The 19,192-nt window shown below is 43.0% G+C and overlaps 1 protein-coding gene across 1 annotated transcript; it reads right to left on the bottom strand.

The window, feature by feature from the left end:
* Window positions 1-10,105: 10,105 nt before the first annotated feature.
* Window positions 10,106-17,702, bottom strand: SIX4 (SIX homeobox 4). The gene is made up of 3 exons (XM_077820581.1): window positions 16,858-17,702; window positions 13,740-14,434; window positions 10,106-11,221 (listed from the first exon to the last, which is right to left on the bottom strand). The coding sequence occupies exons 1-3, from the start codon at window positions 17,700-17,702 to the stop codon at window positions 10,425-10,427; spliced, it is 2,337 nt and encodes a 778-aa protein (XP_077676707.1). The 3' UTR covers window positions 10,106-10,424.
* Window positions 17,703-19,192: the final 1,490 nt, after the last annotated feature.

Genomic DNA, 19,192 nt, shown 5'->3' with positions numbered 1-19,192 from the left:
CACAGTCTATTATCACAGTCCAGAGCAATTTCATTACTTTAAATTGTTTGGCTCCACATTTACACCAGTGTAGGTGAGATCAGAATCTGGCCCTTAATATATATATGACACAAACTCCGCTTCGGTGTAAAGGTGGGCAGAACTCCTATTGCTTTTGCTGGGACTAGCCCCTGAGCTGAATCTGATGATACTTTGTTCATTGATAGGCACTGTGGTCCGGGGGATAAGGCACTTGGCTGGGCATGAGAGCTGGATTCTCATGCCAGCTCTACCACTGATTTCTTGTGTGACCTTGAGCAAGTCACTTTCCCTCCCTGTGCTTTGGTTTTCCCTCCCACCCTTTGTCTGCCTTGTGTATTTTATCGTAAGCTCCTCAGAGGAGGGACTGTCTTTTATGAAGTGTGGACAGCTCCTAGCGCAATGTGGCCTGATCTCAGTTGGGGCCTTAAAGCACCACTATAATATTACTAATTGTATGGCAATTTGCAGCCATAAAGAAGACTAGAAAAATGGCTGAATTTAACATTCTATAGTATTTCCAGTTAGTGCGTTTTAAAGTACTTTTGCTGCAACAACAGCAGCTATTGTTTGGCCCAAAACTTTTCAAATCAGGTCTTTCTTTGTGAGACGCCACAGCGTTAGGAATGAATGTCTTACATGACTATGTATCCTGATTAACCAGCGGATTCACTCCTACTCCGTTCAGTTTCCCTGAGCTGTGTGCAGCTTCTGGATGTTTCGTCTTTCTCTCTGTACAATCACAGGCTCGCACCAGCTTCTGGAGCACACAAACTAGGTGCTATGTTTATTGAAGCTGGCCCCAGTGCAGTAGATTTTTTCACAGGTGTGTCAGTCTGGATTGTTAGCCTCAGTGCTGAATTTTCTGGCTCTTACGGGTTTTGAGTTGCTTAAGTATGTATTTTGGTAGTTAAATTCCTATTTCTATGGATCTTTTTCAATTAAAAACAAAATGTAGATTCATGTCTGAATTGATGCATCGACTGGACACCTAGGACCAAATTCTCAACAGATACTCAGGTACTGCAGAGACAGGTTGGTATAATAGCCTAAATACAGATACTTGACATGCCATGAGTGTACGTATATGAAATATCTGGGGAGCCCTCCGTTAAAATGCACTCGTATCCTGCCCTGGGAATAAGAACATTCACCCCTGAACTGGTACTGTGGGGAGATGGAGCCTCTTAATGGCTTAGTATGCCCACTGGGCCAAAAACTGCAGGGCAGGAGGCCCTGACCTCCCACACTGGGCTCGTCTTCTAGTTGGTCTTCCTGCTGGACTGGGAGCAAATGTCATCTCCCACCAAGTATCCCCACCAGCAGGTTAGCTACAGCAGGGACACTGGAGGCCCTGACAGGCTGCTTTACTCCAGCTGGCTCGAGTACCGCACTGGCAGCGTGTGGTTCTCCCTCCACCCTCCAAGGTGTCCAGTGTAAAAGGGGCTGGCCTGTGGGAGTAACTTGCTCACCCTCCTGAACGTTATACCCCCTTTTCTCCATGTGCTCACATGCTGCCAGAGAATAAACAACTAGGGACTTGTGCTGTTTTCTCTCCTAGAATGAAATGGAACCCCTCACCACAGGCCTGTAGTAATAGAAATGTGCTACAGTTTACACCCCATCTGCCTGGGCAGCTGTCTAGCTACAACTCTGCCATTCGTGTAAGCAACAGAGGTTCTACTTTGGGGTTTCCCTGCAGCCTCTGCACTCCACCTCTGCTGGAGTATAGGGGCTGCAAAGCCAATAAATCCTTGGCTGGGGAATACCCCTGGGGTAAGAGTGATTCCCTGATGGTTCCAAGCCAACCTGATGGTCCAGGCTGTTGGAGCAGGGCATATGTTGGAGTAGCCTTGGGCTACATCAGTTTATAGGAGACTATTCCCATCCCCAGTTGACCCCAATATCCAAAGGTGGCTTTTAGCTTCTGGTTCCTGCTCTGAGTTCAACTGGAATGGAGCTGCCATCTGGAAGCAGAACAAGTCTTAATGAATTAAGCATCACAACAGGCTTGGGAGGTAGGAACATATTCTCTCTATTTTACAGGCAGGAAAGCTGAGGCACAGTGAAGTGATGTGGGCAATGGAGTCATGAACTCTGCTCCTGGGAAGGAGAACTGGGCAGCCACGTGAGTGTGTCTCATGTTCCTTAGGGATGTTTCTCTTCAGGATCTGCATTAGCTTCAGCAGCTGCAGAGCCTGTGCAGGTTACGCAGTTCTGTAGAAGGTGCTGGAGTGAGGATTTGGCCTATGAAGTGTAATTACAATGATCAAGACATTATGGGCCTGATTTTTCACAAGTGCTGAGTACCTGCCACTCCAACTGAAGTCAGTGGAAGCTGGAGATGCTCCAAAATCTGAAAAATCAGGCCTTAATTGTGCATTTACTGTTGCTGTTTTTAGACTCTCAGTTTGATTCCTTTAAATGAAATATAGAAACCAAACCGCAAGCTATAAAAGCAGAAATGGAGGCCAGTGCCGGGTCACATTCTGCTCCCAGGTACACAGACACTTCTCCCTCCTAATAATGCAGCCAATGATTTCAGATCATTCTCCCGCTTCTGTATAGCAGAATGACTTTGATAAAGTCTGACAAGCAAACAGCCTGCCATGTACTTTCAGAGTGGATGGTCTTTTTTGATGGCTTAAATGAATCAAGTGACTGAGATTTAAAAATCAGCTGCATTAAACACAATGATTTGAGTTTTCCAAAAAAGAACAAACTTCTGAAGCATTAGAATTACACACCAGAAGCAAATCCTAATATTGCGTGTGGCCCTGTTGCTGGAGGCAACTGCATACAGTAGACCAGATCCTGGTGGGGAGGGATGGGGAGGGAGGGATAGCTCAGTGGTTTGAGCATTGGCCTGCTAAACCCAGGGTTGTGAGTTCAATCCTTGAGGGGGCCATTTAGGGATCTGGGGCAAAAATTGAGGATTGGCCCTGCTTTGAGAAGGGGGTTGGACAAGATGATCTCCTGAGGTCCCTTCCAACTCTGATATTCTATGATTCTGGTCTGTGTTCTAGCTGCTTTGCTCCAGCAAATCCTGCCCTCTGAGGATTCCCCTGCATGAGGAAAGCCTTGGGTGGTGCAGAATTATTAGAGTGGCTCCCATCCAGGCTCCTGGCAAAGGGATATGGTTGCGGAGAGAGGCATGGATGTGGTGTCTCTAAATCCCCAAAAAGAAAAGGAGGACTTGTGGCACCTTAGAGACTAACCAATTTATTTGAGCATAAGCTTTCGTGAGCTACAGCTCATGGATGATGATTCAGACTGATGATGGAACAGTCCTTAGGGACTGTTGGGAACTTGTACAAAGTAGAGCAACTCTGAGGTGAATGTGATGAGGTATACAAACCCCACACTGAGCAACAAGGGGTTAAGGAACTACTCTGACCTCAACCAGCCCTGCATGGCCACATCTGGAGCAAATGTACCAACTAGAGAAGGAGCTAAAAGACAGAAGAGCAGCTCATTTGGGGGCAGACCAGGAAGGAGAACAGATCCGTTGCCACAGCTCCAGGGAGATGAGCTGAGGGAAGGCAGAATCTCTCCCAAACCAACTGCCTAAAGGCCCGTCCCTGAGGGAAGGGAGGGCCTGCTGCAGATAAGCATTGCCCTCCTGTGAACTTTGGACTGGATTGATCCCCTTTACTTTTATTTGGACTACCCCAGCAGGGAAAAGCCTTGGACTGAGCTGGTCCAGGAGGTTGGGCCATACCCCAGGAGGGGGTAGTTACCCTCACACTGCCTTACTACAGATGATGATCTTGGGGGAGATGGTCAGAAGTGACCCAGGGAGGGCTGCCTTAAGCCTCCACAGTTGACAGAGCTCTGATCACCCTCAAAGGGCCCTGGGTTGGAGCCTAGTGAAGTGAGAGGGGCCCTGGCTCCTCTACCAACAAACTCCCTACATGTCACCAGCTTAAGCCCTATCCACTAGGCAGCACTCCCCTCCCTACCAACCAGTCCTGAGCGACGGCCATCACAATGACTAAAAGAAAACAAAAGTAAAAGTCTAGTGAACTGTAGTTCAAAAGTGACAAAGTTGTCTCTGAACATGAAAACCCGTGTGAAAGTTTTAAATGGGAGTCAAACCTCAACTTACATCACATGACATACCCCAGGTTTGAACATGTTAAGGGATGTTTTTTTATGTGCTTGCATGGCTACATACAAGCTATATTTCATGCAACTTGATGTTCACTGTGGAAAACAATCTCCTATGCCACATATACATGAGTCTTATAGCTGAATTTACTGATATTAAATTTGTTTTGGGACCAAAAACAGCAACTGTGCGTAACCCTAAAACTTGGTGAAGGACATGAAAATAATTCAGTACCACTGAAATACTTCAGTACTAAGGTGGTGCAAAGATCCGTCTGTTCTCAAATCTAGCAAAACTGATGTTCAGTGACTTGCACAATTTTTAAATAGTTCAGTTTAAATTGGGATTAAGTCAACCTACCTTTACAAAATACACAAGCTGTGTGTGAGAGCTTAGAAAATACCTGGAAGAAAAATGAGCGAGCTGTGAATACTGTTAGTAATCAGAAGCCTGTTTTGATGTTGTATCTGTTTAACTTTCCTATAAATTCAGTAATATACATGGATTTTGAATGGCGTGGTTCAGTATGAAATAGCAGACATGATACTTTTTAATTTGATATTTTAAAAGCGAAGTTAGGGCCTGCTACAAAACTGATTGAGTCAACAGAAAGACTATATTCACTTCAGTGGAGTTTGAAGCAGGCCTATAGTGAATATACATCTTTTCTATTGCCATTACCTTTAGAATAAATCTTTACAAATATATATCTAGTTCAGATTATATTTCTAACGGAAGTTCTGCATTCAGATGTAAAATATAAATAGAGTTGTTTGCAGCACAAGATGTGTATAAATATAAAGTTTATTCAGTATAGTGTTTAGAAAAATAAGTTCACATCATCTCAGAATACAAATAAAACACTTAACTGTCCAGGCACAAACCCCTATTACAGTACAACAAACATACATACCTTAGATCTCTTTGGTTGGGTCATAAGCACAAAAACATTGGATGATAGGCTTTGTGCTCTATCACCTAATGGTGCAATAAAGACTTCTGGTTATTCTCTACTCTAATGCATACATTCTGTAAAGATTTCATCTTTGTTGTAAGGCACAATAAACTCATATTGATTACAGAAATAACTGGTTAGTTCTGGACAAACAGTACATGCAGCAAAAGAATGGATACCCTTTAAATGTGAATCCTGAAAGCCAAAAGATTCACATGCTCCTTGACTGTAGAAATGTAAGAAGGTAGTTTTAAATGATATGAAATGTACAAGTTAGATATAAAATATCTTCAAGATAGGATTTCTAAGAGATATAGGAAGACTTCGGGTCTCCTTTCTTGTAAAATTTCACTATTTTGTTTCCAGAATTTCAAAATTATTAATATTTTAATGACTTAAGATATTTATTGATCATGAAGACTCTATGACACATGCCTATTGGAGTTCCATACACTTGTTTCATATGAAGCAGAAGGGATACATCTTGTACTTTTGTCATGAAAGGTACACAGGCACTGGAAAGCTATGCACAGGGACTTTTCCAAGCATTCCACACAAATTTGGGCAAATTCTGCCCTCTGTAATGTCTCTGCTATCAATAGGGTTTTATAGGGCTTGAGGACAGAACCTAGCCCTTATTGCCTCTCCATGGATTTGGGGTATTCCCAATGCTCACTGAAAAATTTAAGCGGTCATTAAAAAAAAAAAATGGTTCTAGCCCTTCTGATTGGGAAAACAATTTTCTTAATGTGAATCAATGGAATTCTGTCTTCCTTAGTTCACAGACATGGTGAAACAATAACTCTAAGAAGTATAAACTGCCCCATTAATTTCAATAGGGTGTTAACTTGGAAATCTAATTACAACACTCTGAATAGATCAACCATGTTAGTTATTTCACTTTATATTGGGCCAAATTCATACCTGGTATAACTCCATGAAACGAATGGGCCACAGACTGAGTCAGTGTACACTGACATAGTTCCACTGACATCAGTGAAGTTCTGCTGATTTACAGCAGCTGAGGATGTGGCCTAACTGTGTCCATGAACATGCTTATTCAGTGTGGTGGGATTCAGTTGAAAGGACACTTCACAGGAATAAGATTGCAAGATTTAACGAGGCAACTGACTGGATGCTCTGCTACATAGATGAGCCTTCTAGTTCTCAGCAACATCAGGGTGAAATTAAGAAAAATAATAAATTTGTTCAAAAACTTTACATTTTGAGGGAATTTGCTTACTAAGCTTTCAGCAGATTTCCCAAACATTTCTATAGAATCCAGGTCAAAGATTTAGCAGAATTTGGCAACATTTCCCATACAATTTCAAGGAGATTTAGCTCCGATGAAGTGAGCTGTAGCTCACGAAAGCTTATGCTCAAATAAATTTGTTAGTCTCTAAGGTGCCACAAGTACTCCTTTTCTTTAGGTCACTGTGCACTTTATTACCTGTAGATGGCCATGGTGTGATGCCAAGCTGCCTTTCACTTTACAAGTCAAAAAGTATAGCATACATACTTCAAAAAGTTTACACGATTTTTTATACCCATCCACATTAAATGGATGAGGGGGAAAAGAAGGGTATTTTATGCTTGAGTGAAATATAAATATGTCTTCCATTTAAACAAGAGAACATCACAGTAAAGACTAAAGCTGAGATTTTCAAAGCTGCTTAGGGGACTTTGCCTATTTACAGCAGTTGAAGATCTGGCCCTAAGTATTGTAAAGGTCTATGTGTACTGTGTAAAGAAAGGAGGTGGTCTGCTTGTCTGGGCAGTTATGCAAGGACCACATTATAATAAACTGACCTTATTTTACCGTAGGAGTAAAAATACTATTTAAATAGCCACTATAAAAACACTGTTCTGGGCAATGACACTTTGCATTGTTCATATGTACCTGCAGAAAACGTGAGGTTATATTAGATCATATAGAGGGAATGACACTTATTTTTGAAGGGGCAGAGGGGTAAAGAGAAAATAAATTACTTGCTTTCTGGAAGACTAGAATAGACTTATCTGGCTCTGTCCTGATCCATTGCTTTATGTACATTTTTGCACCCCCTGCTGTCCCTACATTGTGTAGAACAGGCAATACTCTTGTTAAAAGTACCAGACATTCTGAGATATGCACCACTGTTATCACAAATACCGTTTTCATGTCAACCACACGGCATAGCCAAGTAATTCAGAGCCTCAGTAACATAATTAATACAAACAGAAAAGTTACCAGCAGCATGTGTGCTGGCAGAACAGCATAGCAATTCTATTATAATATCTGATTGTTTTAACAGCTGAGAAAGTTATCTGAAATATTCACAAACTTCCCCCTAAAGACGGTTTGAGCTTTGCAGAACAAAACATGAGGCTCAGAACATTTCTAGAGCCACACACAGCTTTCAATCCATGCATACAATTTCCATTCATGTAATAATAATACACAATAACATATGGTGTTTCTACTCTTCAAACAATAACAAATTAATTCTCGCAAGATTCTTGCAAAGTGGATAATTATTATTGTTATCCTCATTTTATGGATGGAGAAACTGAGGCAGGGGGATTGTGTGACTTGTCCCAGGCCATAGATGGTGCATGCGAGGTGCTCAGATACTACAGAGAGAAACAGTGTCAGAGCAAAGACTAACAAATTTATTTGAGCATAAGCTTTCGTGAGCTACAGCAAAGTGAGCTGTAGCTCATGAAAGCTTATGCTCAAATAAATTTGTTAGTCTCTAAGGTGCCACAAGTCCTCCTTTTCTTTTTGCGAATACAGACTAACACGGCTACTACTCTGAAACAGAGCAAAGACTGGAACTCTTAAGTCCCTAACTTCCCATCCTGCGGTCAAACCACACCTCATGTCAGTGGGAGGCATGCATGCAGACTCAGGGCAGTTGATGGCTCCAAGTTTTGTTTTTAATAATAATAAACGTTTTAAATGGCTTGCTTTTAACAACATTTATGCAAGTCAGGGAGGTAGCCAAATGGCTAGTTGCTTTCTTTTCTCCATATACTTTGGAAAGCCTCAATGACCTCTTTTTACAAAACATATACTTCCTTCCTGCCCCTTCCCTCAGACTTCGGCTGCAGTGTTGAATGGAACGATTCTCTGCTCAGCTTAGAGGTTCCATGCTGTTACTTACAAGAATAAATTGTATGCAATATAGTGCAAAACAACAGTGAGGCTATCCTAGTGTCACACAGCACATGGAAAAAGCCCTTCCTTTAAAAAATTTAGATAGACCGAGTTAGCTATCAAGACAGGATGAGACAGGGATGCTCCTCGACAGAACTGACATTATCTCAATTTGCTTTCCTTTACATTGTTTTTGTCTTTTTTACAAAAGATGTTCTACATCAGTTCATGTCAGGCCTGACTGAAAGTCCATTGAAGACTCTGAAAGCATTTCTACTGATTTCAATGGACTTTGGACCAGGCCTTTTAGGAGGATTAATTCATGCTTTAAGTACTGTTTATATTCACATTAGAGTTAAAAAAAAAAAATCAACAGCGAGTAGTTCTTCATAGATCTGCATTATTAATTATTATTATTATTAAAGCTTAAGGTTGTGCTTTTTCATGTTAAAAAAAAATCCTATAGACAAATGGTGAAATCTGCTCCATTCATATGGAGCCTGAGTGTTCTGAGTGGAGTGCAGAGGGGTAGGGAGCTGAAATCTTTCCCCAACTCAGAGCCAGCAAATACCGCCGCTCCACATCTCCCTCAAACCATTAGGGGTTCCTGTTGCAGCCTATGGCCCTGTTGAAGAAAGCATCCCTTTGTTTAGGAAGGGCACATAAATACATGTTTTTGTGGGCATTTGTGAATCAGGGCCTCTGTGATGGAACAGCAGCTACAACCCCTCCACACCAGTTGCATGGGGTTTTGGGGCCAGTGGAACCTTGTAAATGTAGAACCACCTTCCCTGGCCTAGCCCATCATAGCTGTCCCTACTGGCCTATGTGAGGCTTTTCTTCATGGTTGCTCTGCCCACTGTACCTCTGTGGACCCCCCTCTGCAGGGCTTAAATGGTGCAGAGGGCCAAACTCTGGCCCTCCACACAAATGACAAATTTCACCCAAAATGACCCAGAGACCAACTTGTCTTACTCAGGAAAGTAGACACATTGACTTCAGTGGAGCTACTCACAAGAGTAAGGCTGGCAGAATCTGGCCCTGAGGATGGATAATTGCACACAAGTGTTTTCATTCCTCTTGCCACTGTGCTTTAGTAACAAGGATATAAGGCCACTAGGAAGAAAGGCACGTGGAATTCTGTAAAAATACATTTAACTAATTTGAAAATTACTAAGTAAACAAAACATAACAAAAAAAAAAAACCCAAACACAAAGATGGGAGAGAAAAATGTCCCAGTCTTGCAATAGTGGGAGTTCATTTTCTAGCTTCAGTGTGATTAACATTGTTCTTTTACAGTCTATTGATAAAACTCATCACTTGAAAATCCTACAAAAAAGTAAAACCTTGTTGAAAATAACTGTTTACTTCCTGTTCAAACGATAAAAATAAATTAAACAGTCAGAAAACATTTCAATGCACTGTATCTAAAGTGAAAGAGACCAACGTAAACCATAAATAAAATCCATTGTACTAATAAAAAAGTCTCCTTTATAATAACTGAAATAATATTTACATTCATACTGGAGTGAAAGCTTTAGAGTTGCATAATTAGAGTTTCAAATGCGCCCCCCGCCGCCCTTCTCCACTGAACTGGCAAAATGCTAGTCATAACATTTAGAAATCTGCACAAGTTTGAAGCAAGATTTTTGGGATGAACAGAAGTCTGCTGGAAAAAACAGCAACAATATTATTTGCAATTGTGTTTAGTTTCTTAACCTCAAACACCATGAAAGTAGCTTATGAGGTATCGTCTATTTCCTTAAAATCTGTTCAATGCCCATGGACTAGAAGTAAACAACAAAGACTGCATTGTTTCTACCTTTTTATAAAGATATTTCATTTTCCTAGCTAATATTAGGAGTGTATACTTAATTATGAAATTCTGTTGTGGCATGAAGATTCTAGTCAAACTATTAGGGTTATATTAGTAGACCAGAGCAACGCACATCTCCTTGGTTGTTTAGCTTGTATTTCTTCTAACCTGCCTCCCTTAGTCTGGTTAAAAGAGCATATTGCATGCAAACAAAATGTGGCAACCTAATTCCATTATTGTAGATTCCCATGTACTTTAATGCAGATTACTCAAATGTTCTTCTGTTTTGAATTGTATTAGCATTTTCTTTAAATGAGAAAAAACGTGATGCTTTTTAGGGCCTCATGAGGAGACTTATCTACTGAAACCAAACGCAAGAAAAAGTTAAAAATCTTGCATATCTTCATCCATCTGAACTGTCTGGAGTTTGGCAAGCTCTTTTTTGTCCGTTTCCAGTTCTTCACAGACCGTGTCAACCATATTACTCATAACATATTTGGATTTTGGGTCCAGCATCATTAAGTTGCTGGTTGACTTACTCTCAGAATTGGATAAGAAATTCTCCTTGACATCAGGTGCTGACTGCAGAACTAACCTGTGCTCTCTGACAAAATCCAGATGAACTTGTGCAGATGGATGACTGACATGGTCTCCAGTTGCAGAAACTATTTCCCCGAGCGCAGGCTGTGCTGTAGACATTGACATGAGATCTTGACTGGTAATGAGGGAACAGTTCTGAAGAGTTGCATAGTTACTGTTGCTGACTGATATCACAGTAGATGTATTTGTTACAGATGCTGACATAGACTGACTCTCTGAGATACCAGAGTTCAGTTCTGCAGCATTTAAAAGAGAAGGTGGAGCTAGGGAAAAATTATGTGAGGGAGTTACATTTACTAAGGAGGAAGCCATGGACTGGAGGCCTCCACCAGCTACATTTTCAGAAGATACATTTACATTTAGTTGTGCATTCTGACTGATGGGCATTAACTGAGAAAACACAAGGCTTCTTTCCAATCCTTCTTGTTTAACAGATCCTATTGCCTGACCTGAATTGGGAACTGTATACACCACTGCACTGGGAGCAAGAGGGCTAAAGAAAACCTTTCCTTGCTGCACTGTCGAAGAATCACTTGTAAAAGTCCCCCCATCTGATGTACTTGGATTTATTGAAATGTTACCTAGGAAAAAAAGAAAGTATAGATTATAGTTGATGGGAAGTTGTGTAATAATGCAAGTTATTCTAGTATAAGCTTTGGTCTCCTCGGTTTTAGGAAATTTAAGCTAGAACTATAGGCAACATAGAAGCAATATTCTTTGGAGTATTTTAGAGAACATTAGGTATGAATGAATGAAAGCTCTTGAATATACAACTTACTTCTGAATTGAGAAAAAAGTTTCTGGTACGTTAACACCTTTCAAGCTCTCATTGAGTGGCCAAATAGTCCATACCCATGTGATTAAAATGAACACGATTTGGCCTTCCTTAGTAGCTAGCACTAGATTTCCATCAAAGAATAGAAACATAAAAAGCTTCTAAGTAAAGACAGCTCAATGACAGACTAAAATTACACATGGAAAATTATAAAAAAATCTCATGAAGTAAGTGACTACTGAGCTAAAAGCTAAGAGTGTAACCCTGCAGAGACATGTTCAAATAATACCTTTCACCAGGTTTTCTTTTTGCCAATTTAGTATTCAAAAGTGTCTTATTTTGTCTATCAACACTGATCCTTTGAATACATTTCTAAGAGCGCAGTCCTGCCACTTTTACTCATGTTGAATAGTAAATTACTCAAGCTGGATTCTCCCATTAAAATCCATAGGACTTCTTGTGAGAGTTCGGAGCTACTCAATGAGCAGAATTGGACCCAAAGTTGGTTATACAGCAAGTCCAGTAAGAGTCATTATTATAGCGTGTCTCTATGGACAAGATAAATTGGCTCTCAGAGCTGTTTCCACCTTTCGACATCTCCAATTCTCCATCTCTTTCCGGAAACTATTAGAATGATACTTGTAAGGGGCTGTAATTGGTTTTGTAGATACCTGTTTTATAACATGTACAGCACATAGCTACTTAGGGAGTGTTTAAAATGCGGGCTCTTTACCTCCCCCTTAGTTTTCATTAGCTAATATTTTCAAGACGCTCCTAGAGACTTTTTTTTGGTTACCATAATTATTTCTGCCCAATGAATACACTAGAAAAATGAAGGAAGGAAATTGAAAGTTATGTAGGAATAAGATATAAATAAATTATAGCAGCTTGCTTAAGATAGCATGGAATGTATTTCACTATGAATACAAAACCAGTTAACCACTAGTCTCACAATTTAAAAACAGCTAAACAGTAAACATGGAGATTTCTGATTTTTCTCTACCCTAGAATCCCCACTGGGGATTCATCACACTCTGCCTAGTCAGGTGTCCTCTCTCTAATGTGGGAAAATGCTGACTGTTCCAGATAAAGGTTTACACAGCTTCTTAAGGCTGTCCAACACTCTTTCAGGGAGAGAAATTTCTTCCTCACCTTTGCTGGCTGTCAGCCTATGCCTTGGAACATGTACACTAATGGCCCTTGTAATTTCAGATGGTATTCAAATAAAATATCTAATCTTTTTTTATCTCACTAAGCTATTTGTCCAATAACTTCCAATGACAATGCGTTGCATAGTTCAGAATAATATCAGTGCTGATTTATAGTTTCCATCCTGAGTGTCCATCCTTCATTACATTCCTCTTTACTGGAAAAATAATTAACTCCTTACACACATACACCGCAAACAAGCTAAAACGCAGTACAATTTGATTGTTGTTATATTATTCATGGTCCTTGCTATTACAAAGAGATTCATATTTGGTTTAAACATTTTCCTAACAGCAAGATGCTGAAGATTAATAAATTATAGAATAGTTCAGCTTTGTATTTACTTTACTTTACCCACATCAAAATAATGATCCAGAACTAGATTTGCTTTACACAGATTTTCTCCCTTACTATCCAGAAAAATCAATCCCTAATAAATGTTAAGGCAACCTCTAAAATAATCTTTTGAAAGGAGTTCATATAGTTGGTATGTTAATCCACGGTAACATACATTTCCCTAGGGCTGTTACCTTTACCCAAAGCATCTTAACATTTTATATCTACAAGGAATCACATAGTTCTATGATTTCTCTTTAGATTAGTTGTTCTTAATTATAGGATAGACAGATTAACAAGCACAATTGATCAGTCTTGTTGTGCCTGTATATTTAGTGGCTTTAACTTACTTTTACAAAATGCTTTGGTTAAAAAACAGTACATACTTTCTCTGATAGCTGCTGGGCTAGTTTTAAGACAGTATTAATCAATAATCTTTTCTTTTTTTACTTATTGATTTAACACATTTCTGGAATTGTGAAGATTAATACGGAAGGATTCCTAGAATGGTATTTAAAAAAAGACAGTCAAATACCAGACCTTCCTTTTTGCTGCATTAGAAAAAAAAAGTTCATACCCCACATAACTTGATCTTTGAAAATCGAGGGAACTGATTGTTACAGGGAGATGTTGTAATGTATGATTTCATGTACTGCACATTGCAGCTGCCAGGACGCTGTAACCATACACCACTGCACAAATATTACACACTATTAAAGATGAAATGTATTCCATTTCCCCCCCAAAAAGGTCTTTACTTTAGCAAACAAAACTTTTACCTTGTGAAGCTGCCACAGAAACAGGAGGCAGCTGCAGAGGAGAAAACCCGATGCTTCCATTAAGCAACTGGCCATTTGTTCCTGAATTAGGGATCTGGACAATGCCATACTGGTTTATTTGGACAGGAGCAGTAAAAGTAACTACAGACCCTCCATCTTGAGAAGCAACAGTTTGTATGCTTTCCCTTTTCACCTCAGTGCTTGGTATTAACCCTGGAAATGAGACAGGTACATTACTGGGGCTGTATGGTGTTGGTGCTGCTGCAGTGTTAGACACAGAAGCCTGGAGGATTTTGAAGTCCTTGACATCTTCAGAAGAAGACACTAATATGTCTGTGATTGACACTCCATTGCTCACAGCACTTGAAGTTGTTTTGGGTGGATTTAAAGTTACTGTCTGTGAAGTCCCCATGTTGAGACCATTGAGGATTACTCCATTGGGTCCCTGAAGAAAAGAGCTCCCATTAATAAAGACAGAAGAAGTACTGGCAGGAACTAGGTTTCCATTCAGCAAAACACCAGAAGAACTTAAAGATATTTTTGTGTTTCCAAGCTGCTGCATGTACACTGGCTCCATGTGATTGGGAAGGCTTAGGCTGGTAGCTCCATCGGACGAGCTGGGGAGTGGATGTGGAGATAAATCCTCCTGTCCCTTACTGGATTCGTCTTCTGTGCTAGGGTTGCCATCTGACTCACTATGGGGAAAGATGGAAATACGATATTTCATTACAATGACAGTATTCATAGGTTTTAAGTTCAGAAGGGGTCACTATGGCTATCACAGGCCATAAAACAATATCCAGCTACGCTTACTGTTTGCATTTGGTTTTTAAAGTAAGCCTTAAGTCCATTTAAGAGACAGTAAAGGTTTAAAAAAAAAAAAGTAAAGCCTATCATGAGTAGTGTGAAACTTTACAGACTGGATTGTAGACCTGTAAGTATATTCTCTCTCTGTGGTCATCTACCCAAAATAATCAAAGGGAACTGCCTCAGGGCCATCTCTTTGCCTGCTAAATAGCCCTGTGGAATGATGTGTGCATGTGTGAAATCCAGCAAGCCCAAGAGCAGCCATTTGGTAAGTTATACTGTGCCTTGTGGCAGCTGTAAGAGGTAAACCAGGGTCCCAGTGAGCACTGTTAAACCCTGAAAGTATCTACTGTCTCCTGTTAAATAAAGCCAGGCTCACTGGACTCACTGATATTCTAAAGGGGAGACCGTGACCACCCCCAAATACCTCACACACGGTTGCATTTCTTGAACGTCTAGATCTATCATGAAGGCTCCATTCTGTTCCAATTTCTCCTTTCCCAAGAGAGGAAAGTGACCCACGGGAACCTTAATTTACAAAAGAGACAAAGAAAATATTCCAGACTTCCCGGGGGGTGGTGAGGGGGAATCTATTGTGGTTGCATATAGTATGATCAAACATCCTGGTATTTGGTTAATTTTTATCTCTGAAGAATGGGATTACCCAGACTGCCACCAGCCTTTAAAAGCAGCACTGCTTTGATTTATTAGTTGAGACCGAACCTAACAGTCTGAGAGAGAGTGACTCATGGAGGCAGATCCAGAGAGGGCTCCAGCCCAGCTCTGCCTCCAAGTGCTTGGAAATGAAAAAGAAGGGTGCCTCTTTCCTCTCTCTTTTGTGCAGGGGGCCAATTAATATTGGAAAGGATTTGGTGATCAAAACCTCCATGGAACACGCCCAGAAGTTTTCACCAAGGGAAGATCCCAACAACCTCCCCACAAGCCTTAGGGGTTGGGGTGTTAAATGTGCTGTGTGCCATCTAAATCCCTCCTTGTCCTGCCAAGACCCCAGTACACAGGTTCCCTCTGTTTCTGAGCCACCCAGGGCTTGGCTTTTACTGACTTGTCTGCTCTTGAGTGCATTTTTCTTTCTTTCTTTTTTAGTTTTTGTTGTTGTTGGTTGCCCTGTCTCTCTCCACAGCCATTTGTCCCTTTGATGTATCCCGAAAAAGGGGCGGGGGGGGGGGGAGAGAAGAGGCCTGGATCAGCACAATCGCGCCCTTGGTTGAGAAATGCCTTGAGGCCTTTTTCTGCCCACAGCCTTTGGAAAGGAAGGAAGGGGGCTGGAATGTGGCTTGTATGCAGGGAGGTCACCTCCACCTGGCCGGCTGAAGGCGGTGGAATTCCCCCTAGCGGCCCCACTCCCAGCCCCCATGTCTCCTTAGCCCACAAAGGAGCAACGTGTATGGAGCCAGGGCTGTGCCTGGGTCCCCTGCCCCAGAGCCAGGGCAGGGCTTACTGGGCACAGACACAGAGCTGGGGATCCTGTTGTTGAGTCAAAATTGCAGGGACACACGTAAAGGGTGAAGAACGTGGGAAAAACCAGCTGACTGGGGGTGTGTGTGTGCAGAGCTCCCCCCATCCCCAACAGTCTATCGACTAAGCCCCAGCCAGCTCCAGGAGACCCACTCGAAGGAGGCCCGTGGGAATCTCCCCATTGACTTCACCCGGCTTTGGATCAGGCCCGGTGGGAGCTAAGCGCCCGTGCTCCCCGCTCGGATCGCAGTGACACCCGATCCGAACCCGCTCAGAATCAGATTTCAAAACAGAGCAGCGGCGACAAGACGCCCCCGCCCCCACGACTTTAAAAACTCCGCAAATGATTAACTCTGTCAAATAAAGAGCTACCCGACTCCCCCAAGCATGGCACAGAGCTCAGCCGGGCGCAGCGTCTGCTGCCCGTGCGGGCGTGTGCGCAGGAGAGAGGAGCTGTGATTTTGAGGGGGGGGGGGGGGCACTTAGCAACTTCTCAGCCGCGATCACACGTTGCCTGTGAGTTGGGGGAAAGTCGCAGACCTGCCCCGAGTTGGTTGCAGGAAACTTCCCTGCGATCGCCCGCTTCACTCTCTCTCTCTCACACACACACACACAGAGCCTGGGGTGCGGGGAGTGCAGGGGCTGTGTGGCTCCGGGGAGAAAGCGAAAGCTGGCGGGGGAGGAGGAGGAGACCTGAGCTCCGGCCCGGTGCCCAGTCCGCCGGCCGGCCTGGGGGGGGGGGGGGTGCGGGAGGAGCAGGCTGCTGAAGGTAAGCGCCATGTTTGCACGGGAAGAAAGAGCCCGGGGCGGGCGAGCCAGGAAAGTTGGCGCTCACCTCTTGGACTGGGTCTCGGAGGGGTTGCGGTCCCGCTGCCGCCGGTTCTTGAACCAGTTGCTGACCTGGGTGAGGGAGAGCCCGGTGATCTTGGCCAGGTTCCGCTTCTCGGCCGGCGACGGGTACCGGTTCTGCTTGTAGAGCTCCTTCAGCGCGTTGCGGGACTTCTCCTTGAAGCAGTACACCGTCTCCTCGCCGTCCCAGATGGTCCGGGGCAGGGGGAACTTCCTCCGCAGCCGGTACTTGTCCACCGCCCCCAGGGGTCTGCCCCGGGCTCGCTCCGCCTCGGTGTAGCGAGCCTTGTACCACAGCTCCTGCAGCAGCGGGTGGTTGGAGGAGTCGAAGCTGTGGCCCTCCAGGATGCTGTAGAGCTCCGGGTAGATGCCCTGGTGGAAAGCCACCAGCGCCCGGGCTTTCATCAGGCTCTCGTTGCCACGTAGCAGATCGCTCTGGGGCAAAGACCAGAGGAACCTGGCCAGGCGGTCCAGGTTCCCACCTTGCTGCAGCGCCTCGCAGACACAGGCTACATGATCCGGGGAGAAAGCCAGGGGGGTCTGGGAGGAGGAGGAGGAGGAGGGAGAGGAGGAGGAGGCGGAGGCGGCATGGTGATTCCTGGCCAAAAGTTCAGTGTGGAGCCGTATCTGATCCGCAGCTCCCTCCCCCGCAGCCGCGGAGCCTGCTTGCTCCATGGGGAAAGGGGCAGCAGGCGGCGGGGGCGGTGGTGCAGGGTGGAGGGCTGCCCTTTCCTGGGGCACCGTGCCTGCTTCGGAGAGGATTTCCATCACATTCTCTTGCTTGATCACCACCGCGCTCGGGAGCTTGTCCGTGGGGGAGGCAGAAGACATGTTCCCCCCCCCGCCCCCCTTTCTCTCTCTCTCGCCGCAAAGTCCACTCCTGCTTTCGGCTGGATCTAGCCGATCAGGTTTCTTCCCGGCCACGCAGTAACCATTAAGATAGCTGCTCTAGCAAAGTAGTGTAAACGGATCACTCCTCTCCGCGGCTCCCCCCAACGTGACTCCTCCGCTCGCTGCATACTATATGGTACAAGCAGCCTGTGGGCCCAGCCGAGCCCACTCATTGGCCATTTCACATTTTGGGGGCGGAGGATCCGCGGTTTCTATAGAAACCGTCAATCAAACTCCCTTATTCCTCCCCCCCTCCAACTTGAAACACCTATACCTGAAGTTAGAAAGGGTTGGTGGTGTTTTGTTTCTTCTTTCCTCTTGTGTTTGTTAGTCAAGTTACTTAAAGGATGTCTCAGCACTATAAAGCAGGGAATTTCATCATTTGCAGCGCAAAGGAAAGCTCAACACAACGATTATTAAACAGGGGAGAAAGTCACCTTTTAAAATTAGTTGGCTAAACTAGAAATATAAACCAGAGAACATGTTGCCACCTCAGAATTACAGCATATGCATGTGGAGATGGGATCATTTATTTATTTATTTATTCATCTGACCCCCTTTAAAACACAGCAGCTCCCCAAGAAGATTAAACAGTAAAAAAAAAAACCAAAACCAAAACAAAAATTCCAAGATCAAATGGGATTGTGAAAGATCAAGAAGAATCTGTTACAAACCCTTAAATGAAGCGTCTTATTTTTCAAACGTTAAAGCATATACTATAAATAGCGTGGCATAAATACACAAAACATGAAAGAAATGAAACTATACTCCTAACCTTAAATCACCCAGAGTTGGCAAGTAAAGTAAGATGGACATGATACAGCAAGGCAAATAAAATATCAAAGCAAAACGAGTAATCCCTGATGATGAGCAGCAGAAGCTGATCCAAACACCTGATTATAAGAACGACTAGGTTCAGTGCATGGGCAAGAACAAAGGTTATCTGCACAGTGTACATTCTTTTCTATCCTCTTTTTACATTTTGTACTATTATCCATTGATTCTATTATCTGTTGACAGCATAAATCACAAAAGCAAGTTATTTGAGTCACGAGTACCCCAGGATTTAAATAAAGTCATAATGGAGTGTGGTTTATTATTTATGATAAGTACCAAAGAAAATAGAAAAGAGTCATCAAATGCAAAATTTTAATAATAGCCCTTTCCTCCATTTTAATGGGTTAATCTATCAATTTCCCTACCTCTCTACACTTCATACAAATAGCAGATCTGGGTGCTTTTGAGGACATGCTGTATAGCACCTGAAATTCTTTTCTAAAATGAAAAGGAGGACTTGTGGCACCTTAGAGACTAACACATTTATTTGAGCATAAGCTTTCGTGAGCTACAGCTCACTTCATCGGATGAAGTTCATCACTGCATCCGATGAAGTGAGCTGTAGCTCACGAAAACTTATGCTCAGATAAAGT

The sequence above is a fragment of the Eretmochelys imbricata genome, chromosome 6 (assembly GCF_965152235.1).
Source record: "Eretmochelys imbricata isolate rEreImb1 chromosome 6, rEreImb1.hap1, whole genome shotgun sequence".
NCBI classification, from domain to species: domain Eukaryota; kingdom Metazoa; phylum Chordata; order Testudines; family Cheloniidae; genus Eretmochelys; species Eretmochelys imbricata.
This window is presented reverse-complemented; position numbering and strand designations above follow the sequence as displayed.